This window comes from Myotis brandtii, unplaced genomic scaffold (genome assembly GCF_000412655.1).
Source record: "Myotis brandtii unplaced genomic scaffold, ASM41265v1 scaffold165, whole genome shotgun sequence".
Classification (NCBI taxonomy): domain Eukaryota; kingdom Metazoa; phylum Chordata; class Mammalia; order Chiroptera; family Vespertilionidae; genus Myotis; species Myotis brandtii.
This window is the reverse complement of record NW_005356042.1, coordinates 4,228,754-4,238,667: the sequence shown is the minus strand read 5'-3', so window position 1 is coordinate 4,238,667 and position 9,914 is coordinate 4,228,754. Positions and strand designations below refer to the sequence as shown.

Below are 9,914 nucleotides of genomic sequence, written 5' to 3'. Positions count from 1 at the left end.
GTTCCCGGGGCAGTCCCGCCCCGCCCCGCGGAACAACAGTGCGTCCCCAGTTCCGGCCCCGGCCCCGCCCCTAGGAGACAGGCTGGGTGAGCAGGGGAGCCACGTTGGTGGGCACTCAGGAAGCCTGCCCGACGCCTTCAAGCTTGCAGGTCTGAGGGGCCCTCGCCTCACCTCCTCCAGTGCCCTTGGGCCCACCGCAGGCTGCACCCACCTGGAAGCCTGCTTGGTGCCGGGAGTCTGCTCTGCCAGCTCCACCGCAGTCAACTTGGAGCGCCCTAACCACTGCCTGGGGGAATGGGCCCTGGAACCCGCTTCATTAGGCAGTGTCACCCCAAAATGCTGAACCTCCTGCAAGTGCCAGCAGGGGCTCCTTTGGAAGGTGTGAGCAGGCCAGGTTCCTAGGGGGTTTAAAGGTCCAGAGCCATGCCCACTCCAGGGAGAAGAGCCTCAGACAAGGAAGGAGCCTGAGCCTGGGGCGGGGCTCCATGAAGTCAATATTTGCTACTTAGGACAGTGGCAGGTCCAACCCTCACTTCCGCTGACCCTGGGCTAGCCAGGTGTGGTGGGCAACCCTCTGCTCATAGGACTAACTTAGGGGAGGAGAACAAGGTGTGCAAAGCTGGGAAAATCTAGAATGTAGGAGTGCTAGGTCCTGTCCCTTTGTCATTTCCCTCCTCTGCCCTCTCCCTTAAGGGTCAGCAGCAGCATCTGACCCTTCTGGGGTGGAGGCAGGGAGCCAGGTCAAAGGGCACAGGTGTCCAGCCTCCTTTTCCCACAAGCTGATGGTGCTGAAGCTGGGAGTGTGGGGAAGAGTGCAATGACTTGCACACTAATTTAAGTATAGCCATTCATAGAAGTACCAGCCATTCCTGGGTTCCAGAAACCATAAGCTTCTGGGCTGAGGGAACCTTCCCGAATCAGTGCTGTCTGCACGCCTTTTTCCCACTTTTGTAGACTGGAAGCTTAAAGCCAGACCCGAACCCTGTCCCCATACCTGTCAGAGCCCTAGTGACCGTGTCTGCCATCTAGTGTGGCCTGTGGCCATGGGAGTGGCTGTGTGCTGAATACCCCACCGCAGGCTGGGCAATTGAAGGGGAGCTTTGGGTCAGAAGGCAGCTTCTTCAGGAGCAAGTCAGCAAGTGGGCAAGTTCCAAGTTTGGCAGAAGCACATGGGCCGTGCCCTCCCCAGCCCTCCCGATGAGTGCTGCCCACTGCCCACACAGGGGCGCTGGTTACACAGAAGCACGCCAAGCCCAATCAGCAATTCTGGCTTTATTCCCAGTTGACAGTTGCCAGGGCTCCTTGTGACAGTGGGGCTTCCATATAACAAGGCATCTTGGGCTGCTCTCCCATCTCCCTCGGAGTCATACTCCTGGTCTTTTTATGAAGAAACATTCTATCCACACCCAGCGCTCTGAGCTCTGGCAGAGGAGCTAGAGTGACTGTCATGCTCAAAGCACTTTGTAGAGGGATCCTGAGCTTGCAGAAGTTGCTTCCTGAACAGTGACCAGTCCTCCAGCTCCAAAGAGGGATGCCAACTCCCCGTCATCTCAGTGAAACAGCTCCTGTTTCAGCGAGTGAACGTAGCCCCAGAGCTCAGGGTCAGAGACCCTTCACAGGGGACACACCAGCAGCTCAACCCAATGGGCTGGATCCACCAGGTCCCACATCCCATCCCAGCCCTCATCTCAGCACAGTACAGGCCGGGAAGGTGAGGCACTTGGCGGGGTGCCTGTTCCTGGCCGCCTGGGAGCCTGCAAGTGGTCACTTCACTGCCCCCACTTGGCCATAGCACACTGACCAGCCCGGGGCCAGGTAGCCACCCTCCAGTCCCAACAAGCATGGCACAGCTGCTGCCACACCCAGCTCCCCAGTCCCAGCAAAGCAGTCCCTTTTCCAAGTGGTGGCCAGGGCTCCTCTCAAGGAGGCGATCAAACTGTTGGTTTCGGTAGGCCGTCCGGGCCCAGGAGGTGAGCGTGAGGGTGGTCCAGGATTTGAGGCCCGGGCCCCACCTGGCAGGTAGAGAAATCAATGTTCAGTTGGGTGACAGGGAAGGACAGGTGTACCCTCCAGCCTCCCAGGAAAGTACAGGCCAGAAGCTGACCACCGTGTGGTGATGCCCTGGCCCTGTGCCCAACTCCCTTAGGCAAGAGCCATGTGGTCCCAGCCTCCATTACCCAGACTTGAGTGAAAGGTAGAGACAGGGAGTCATGAGGACTTGGAATTGAACCATCTGAGTGAAATCCTAGCTCAGCCAGAGCAAGGATCCTGATCTGCTTCCAGTGGGTGAGCGCTGAGGGTCCCCAGGATCCCCATCTCCATGGCCAGCCCTGCCCTCTCCCCTGAGCACTGGGAACACAGCCCAAGTCACAGTGTGTCCTGAAAGCAAGTGAGTGAAACAAACCAGTGGACCAGATTCCTTGAAATTGCTGTTATTCTTGACGAAATGGGGGTGAAGGGAACCCCTTCACCTGGTTTCACCTGGTGGACACACTGGGTCTAAGGCCATGAAGCCCGTGTACTGGATGGAAACTTCCCTGGGTGTGCTGGGCCGTGAGGGCCCCAGGCCCTGGTGTTGAGGGCTGGTACCAGGCCTCACCTGAGTGGCAATGATGTATTTGATGCTGCCGGGGGTAGGATCCATGCCCAGTGCAGCTTTAAGCTCGTCTGAGAGTGGGCCAGGCTTCACGGGCAGCCCCTTCAGAAACCTGAGGAAAGGAAGGCAGGAGTGCTGTGTGCCCATCGACAGGAGCATGCAGACCAAAGACAGGAAGGGTGTGACTGACGATGGGTGCAGGGTTTCTTTTGGGGTGATAAAAAATTCTGGAACCAAAAGAAGTGCTGGTTGCACAACAACGAATATACTCAATGCTGCTGAGTTGTACACTTCTAAGTGTATTTCACCACATATAAAAGCTGAGCAGGAGTGACCAAGGGCCAGGCTGGGGTCACTGTGAAGGGAGGGTTTCAGGAAACCTCCCTGAGGTTTTGGATTCACCAATGGCCTGTGGCTACTGCTCCACCCAGTGGGGTAACAACTTAAATGCCTCAGTTCAGGCATGAGTCCATCACTGTGTTCCTCTGCCCACCACCCACTGCGGTGACAAGGGCCATGAGTACAGAGCTTCTGATGAGGGCACCCCCGGCCTCCCAGGCCATCCTGGCTGTCCCACTTGGTAAGGAAGTTAGTATTCTGGCCTCCCACCCACTAGCCACCAGTGCTGCCAAATTATAGTACTGCCCCAATTATGGAGACAGGTAACCCCCCCCCTTCCAGTACCCCTAACAGGAACATGTCCCCACATTGAGAAGGGACCATTAAAACTGGTGCGAAGAAATCCAAATGCTCTGTCCCCACTGCGGGGCTGTAGCCACTGTCCACACAGGAGCCACGATGCCATGTGCATGGGTGTGACTCTGTCACGGGCTAAGACGTGTGATGGGAAGTTCCCGGTCACAGCAAGGCGCACTTGGTGACACACTGCCTGTGGTCCAAGGGGATCTACACTTCTTGCGGGACTCCCTGTTCAGCACCACAGCCTTAGGAGCAGCTGTCCCTGATCCCAATAGGAGACCCTGCTCCTCCCTCCACGGCTTCCCAAATGGGGGGACCCACAACTCACTTGTCTCCGTTTGACTCAGGGGGAAAGCTGTGCCTCACGGCAGCCACAAACTCAGCCACAGTGTCATCCAGGGTAAAGATCACTGCATTGGGGCCTGCGTCAAATGTATATGCCACCTGGAACCCATGCAGTCAACGTCACTATCTGCACAGTGGCTCTGCCTGGCTCAGACCCTCTAGATCAGCGGTTGCCAACCTTTCGGACCTCATGGACCACCAGTGGTCCTCGGGCCACCGGTTGGCGACCGCTGCTCTAGACTGCCCAGGGACCCAGGGCCTCCCACAGCGCCCGCGAGGCCAACCCCGAGTAGAGCAGTGGCACTTCTGCTGGACAACTCAGGACTGAGGGCAAGGGGGCTCCCCAAACCAGTGCTTTAAAGTGCAGCCTGGGATCCCTCAGTGGGACTTGCAACCAAAATGAAACAGAGACAGAAACATTGCTGCTCTGCACGCAAGAGCATGAAGCAGGTTCCGTGGCGCTCTGTCACAGACAAGCATGTGCTGGTTTTACTGAATATCATGCCCTGAGGCCCACTCTGTGGGTTTCCAGCGCTGCCCCGGCCCCACCTTGCCTTGGTCTGCCCATGGTGGGCATTGAAGCGGTGCACCAGGTGGATGATACGCCTGGAAGTGTCGTTGAGATAAGAGATGGGCGGGAAGGTGTCCAGGCAGGTGGCATGGAACTGGTTGCTGTCCTTCATGGTCAGCTCACCAAAGCCCTGGAAATTTCTCTCTTTGACATAGCGGATCATCTCTGCCATGCGCGCCGGCACCACCGCCTCAGCCCGGAACTGCAAGACACAGGTGCTTCCCAATGAGGTGCTGGCTGCTTCACAGCACAGCGGCCTGCGGGTAGGGCCTCCCCCAGGCCTCAGTGTCCACACATCCAGCAGAGCAGATGAGCTCAGCTTCAGAGGATGTGGGTGGAGCCTGGCGTGTATCCTGACAAGCAGGTTGTTCCCTGGGGAGCTGACACCTGCCCCAGTGCCGGTCTTACCCTGAGCAGGGGGCTGGTCTCCACGCTGGTCTGCATGCCCACTGTGCTGCCTGTCAGCTTCTTCTCAGCGCTCACCTGCACCGAGGGAGAGATGGCCTAGACCTCACACCCAGGCCCCAGCCCTAAACACCCACCCTGTCCTGTCCCTCCCCTCAGCTGGTACAGGCAGTAGGGTGGAGGCCAGCACCTCCTGACCATGGAGGCCTCCTGACTGGCAGAGATGACAGTTCTGAGAACAGCAGCATATAGATCAGAAACCCTCTTACTACATGGGCGTCATTCCTGAACGGTCCGTGGAGAGCCATTTCATCACCCCCAGCTCAGTCCAAGAGGTCCCCGCACTCCACGGCTGTCTCACTCACCACAAGGATGAGGACTCGGAGTTCAGGCCAATGTGATTCAGGGGCCACCTGCCGGGCAACGCTGTCCTTCCCATCAGCCTGCTCCCCCATCTGCCACTCCACGAAACCACCATATAGACTCCGGCAGGCGCTGCCTGAACCGCGGCGAGCCACTTCCGAAAGGTCACTCTCGACCCCGTAGACTCGGGCCAGGGCATAGGCTGTAGGCACAGGAGGGAAGGTGGACAGGGGAGGGGGACTAAGATATGCTCAGCACCCTAGGAGAACGTGCCTTACAGGAAATTAAAAATTCTGAGATGACAGCGTTTCAGCCACCAACTCTCACGGCTAGCATTCACCTACTCACCCACGTGGCCACCCACACGCTCACACACACTCAGCATTCCCAAAGGCGCGCTCTGGACATACAAAGACCCCTGGAGCCTGTGGAGCTGCAGTGGAGGGGAGCCACTCTTGGGGACCTGAAGGACTGAGTGCCAAGGGGCCAAAGTTTCTCCAAGGAGTGGCACAAAATTGGGCTTTTAGGGGTGCTGTTTGGGGCAGGAACCAAGGCACAGAGGCTTGAAGATGTACACGCTTAGGGTAGCTGGCATGCTGGGCGTGAAGGAGCAGGGCTGGGCCTGGTCAAGGGTCTGATGCCAGGATGCACAGCTGGGGTCATAAGGCAAGAGCTCTGCCCAACACTGGCACCCCTCCCGGCGTGGCTCACCCGCCCCCCGGCTCCTGAAGGTGTTCAGGCCTGGATACATAAGCCAAGCCAAGCCAGTAAGCATCATTCCTGGGGTTTTCATGGGCCACTGATTTCATTGGCTATGAGGACGGTGTGAGCCCACTGACCGCCACTGTGGTAACCAGCTTTGTCCCTAAGTAGGGAGATCCTACCAGAGAGTGAACCAACAGAGGTGAGCAAGAAAGGAGAGAAACGGATGCCCAATGAGGCGGTGGGAGAGTCTGGAACCAGCTGCACCAGAAGGCAGCTGCAATCCTTGGAATTTTGTTCTGTAAGCCAAGACAGTATCCCTACTTCAGACGTAAGCCAGTTTGAGATGGCTTCTGTCACATACAACCTAGAGGGTCTGATGTATGGAACCCTCAGAAGACTTTAACGTTCAGATGTGTGAGACAACCAAGGCCTCAGCCTCGTGAGACGAGGGCTCCCCGAAAGCTGAAAGAGCATGAGTCTCTTGTGGGCACCCACCGAGGCAGGCATAGCCTGAAGCTGAGGAGGCCAGGCCTGCGGCTGTGGGGAAGTTGTTCACCGATGCGACGTGGACCTTGTAGTTGAGGCTGAGAGGCAGCGGGTCCTCCTCCTCATCACTCCTCCGCTTTCGGGCCAGGCGGCGGACTGTGGGGAGGGGGAGATAGCCACTGGGCAGAGCTGCCCTGACCTGCTCCTGGCATCTCGCCTGCCAAGGGTCAGAGATACAGCTGACACCGGGCCTCTGCCTCAAATTTCTGCAGGCCTCCTTGTTCAAGAAAGCCCCAGACCCCAGACCCAAACCTGGCTGTGCTAACAGGTGTCCCCAATCCCCGGGGGCTCTCGGAGCCAGGTGGGGAGGGAGCAGCGCCTGCTGTGCTCTCAGACTCCGCCCAGAGTAAGGAAGAGAAGGAGGGGAAGGAACAGGCTGGGACTGGCCCCAACGTCCCATGTGGGACCCCCACTCACTCTCCCTCAGGCAGGCCTGGATACGCGGCTGCCCTATGTCCTCTTCCCGGCCATTAAGCCAAATCCGGTCCTCAGTGAAGTCCTTGCTAATGACAGCTGTCGTAGTGGTTTTTAACTGGGAAAGAAAATGCAGGGCCACCTCAGGGGCAAAGCACCCCTTTTTGCTGAGGAGGCCTTTCCTGCCATGGCCTATCACTGTCACCCACTCAGGGGCAGGGACAGCCTTGCTGGAGAACAGGAGGTTGAGGCCAGACAGGAGGGTGTCAGACAGTGTGGTAGGTAGGCTCGGCCCCAAGCCTGGTTTCCCTATACAGCAGCATATGGTTGGGGGTCACCACAACATGAGGAACTGTATTAAAGGGTCGCGGCATTAAGAAGGTTGAGAACCACTGCTATACAGGGTGAGGCTGATGCTTCCATCTCCCACAGCAGAGCCACTGGGCCGGGCACAAGTGTGAAGGGACAGAACCTCAGAGGAGACCTGGGGGTGCATGTGCAATGAGCATTCCTAACAGTGGAGCATGGAATGGACACTGTTCATGGACTGGGGATTTATTACTATCAATTATTAAACAAAAGTTTAGTAAATTTTTATTTTGGTGTTTATTGTCAGCCCATACTAACCTGGTCCTGGTGTAAAGTGACACTGAGGGAGGAGTTGATGGGCAGGATCAATTCCTCATCTCGCTTCCCCCCTGGAACAGACAACCCAAGGTAAGCTAGTCAGTTTCCCAGCCCCAAACCAGGGCACTGTTGCCTCCACCCACCAAAGCCCCACTCCTCCCCGCTGGTGCTCCCTTGTCATCCCCTCTCCCATATCATAGTTCCCCATCCCCCTGGACCCTGCTCTCTCACTATGTCCTCTTCCTGCTGTACCCACACCTGCAGGAAGCCCTCCTGGATTGCTCCCCACTTCACTGTGCTCCAGGTCCCAGAGCAGAGCTGGAGGCTAGCCATCTTCCTGCTTCATTTTTTTTGTTTTATCGTCTTTCACCCATTGGACAAATCACACTGGAGTGCCTAGTGGGTACTGAACGCTTGACTGGTAGGCTTTTGTCTTTTCCTCCCAAACAGGAGCAGCCTCAGTTACTGAAAATGCCTCAAGTCTCCCTGCTCATACTCCCTGGAGACACCCAAAATCACCCACTGCTGCTGAGCACTTCTACCCCCGTATCTTATGGCAAACAAAGTAAACTTTCTGGAAATTTCAAAACTCTTTGTTAAGCACACACAATGTGCTGCACTTGGGCTTGGGGGAATGGCAGAGTGTTGTACCCACACCTGCAGGAAGCCCTCCTGGATTGCTCCCCACTTCACTGTGCTCCAGGTCCCAGAGCAGAGCTGGAGGCTAACCATCTTTCTGCTTCATTTTTTTGTTTTATCGTCTTTCACCCATTGGACAAATCACACCGGAGCGCCTACTGGGTACTGAACGCTTGTCTATTAGACTTGTCTTTTCCTCCCAAACAGGAGCAGCCTCAGTTACTGAAAATGCCTCAAGTCTCCCTGCTCATACTCCCTGGAGACACCCAAAATCACCCACTGCTGCTGAGCACTTCTACCCCCGTATCTTATGGCAAACAAAGTAAACTTTCTGGAAATTTCAAAACTCTTTGTTAAGCACACACAATGTGCTGCACTTGGGCTTGGGGGAATGGCAGAGTTACGGGAGGTAATAAGGATTCATACCCGGCAGGTGATCTTTGAGACCCAGAAAGAGTCCCCATCAATAAACCCAACTGATTTTTTATAAAAGTGCAAAAGCAATTCAGTGGAGGGACAGCATTTTTGTCAACTGGACATCTATAGATCACCAAATGAACCTCCACCCAAGTCTTATACCTTATACAAAAAATAACTCAAGATGGGTCACAGACTTAAATTTAAATTGTGAACCCTTTAGGAGAAAATCTTCAGGTTGTAGGGCTAGGCAAAGAGGTCTTAGACTTGACACCAAAAGCATACATGGAATAACTAATACACTAAACTTCACCAAAATGTTTTAAACTTTGGCTGTTTGAGAGAACCTGTTAGGAAGATGAAAAGATAAACTATAGAGTAAGAGGAAATATTTGCAAACCACGTATCCAACAAAGAATTAGTATCTAAAATATAAAATGAACTCTCAAAAACTCAATGGTAAAACAAACAATTCAATTAAAACATGGACAAAAGACATGAAGAGACATTTCATCAAATAGTATACAGAGATGGCAAATACGCCCATGAAAAGGTCAGCCAGCAGAAAAATGCACAAAACCACAACGATGTATCCCCTAAAACAAAAAACAGTGACACTACCAAATGCCAAAAAACAATGTAAAATGGTACAGCCACTCGGAAAAACAATATAAAAGTTTCTTTTTTAAAAAAAAAAAACAACTAAACATGCAACTATGACCCAGCAATGGCACTCCTGGGCATTTACCCTAGAACAGCGGTTCTCAACCTGCGGGTTGCAACACCTTTGGGGGCCAAACGACCCTTTCACAGGGGTCACCTAAGACCATTGGAAAACACATATATAATTACATATTGTTTTTGTGATTAATCACTATGCTTTAATTATGTTCAATTTGTAACAATGAAAATACATCCTGCATATCAGATATTTACATTACGATTCATAACAGTAGCAAAATTACAGTTATGAAGTAGCAACGAAAATAATTTTATGGTTGGGGGTCACCACAACATGAGGAACTGTATTAAAGGGTCGCGGCATTAGGAAGGTTGAGAACCACTGCCCTAGAAGAATGAAAACTGATGTTCACACAAAAATCCATACAAAAAGCTTATAGCAGCTTTATTCCTAACAGACTAAGGCTGGAAGCAACCCAGCTGCCTTTCAAAGGGTGTAGGACCTGTGGCCGGGCCGCACCAGGGGACAGGACTCGGCACTAAAGGAGCAAAGCACTGATGCCACTACCATGAGCCTCCAGAAATTACAGAGTGAAGTGGGCCAGTTCCAAAACGCTACGTGCTGCGTTCACTGTTCATTGATGAAGTATTCTTGAAAAGAGAACATGCTAGAAATGCAGAGCAGGTCCCAGGTGGCTGGGGTGGGCGTGACCGTGGGAGTTGAGTCCCACCTTAGGGATGGACACCCTGTGTGGACCATGTCCATCAAGTGTCCCGGGACCCGAGAAGATATACGTCCTACCGCACCACCGGGCCGGGTGGACCGCTGGAGTGAGTGCTCACAATGGTATATGGACCTCCAACCGCGTTATCACCTCCTCCACCGCCACCCGCGCCGGGCTGGAG

General features: G+C 54.3%; 1 protein-coding gene across 2 annotated transcripts in view; it reads right to left on the bottom strand.

Annotated features, from left to right (window-relative positions):
* Positions 1-1,252: 1,252 nt before the first annotated feature.
* MVD (mevalonate (diphospho) decarboxylase) overlaps positions 1,253-9,914 on the bottom strand; it is a 9,372-nt gene continuing 710 nt past the window's right edge. Inside the window, exons 2-10 of one of the 2 annotated variants that reach the window (XM_005862507.2) lie at positions 7,272-7,342; positions 6,648-6,762; positions 6,180-6,326; positions 4,982-5,181; positions 4,620-4,694; positions 4,195-4,413; positions 3,624-3,739; positions 2,600-2,708; positions 1,253-2,012 (exon numbers count right to left, since the gene is read on the bottom strand). In XM_005862507.2, the coding sequence (XP_005862569.1) occupies positions 1,932-2,012; positions 2,600-2,708; positions 3,624-3,739; positions 4,195-4,413; positions 4,620-4,694; positions 4,982-5,181; positions 6,180-6,326; positions 6,648-6,762; positions 7,272-7,342 (1,133 nt within the window). In that variant the 3' untranslated portion in view covers positions 1,253-1,931. Of the gene's footprint in view, positions 2,013-2,599; positions 2,709-3,623; positions 3,740-4,194; positions 4,414-4,619; positions 4,695-4,981; positions 5,182-6,179; positions 6,388-6,647; positions 6,763-7,271; positions 7,343-9,914 lie in introns of both variants that reach the window. The other variant, XM_005862506.2, reaches the window with a different exon arrangement.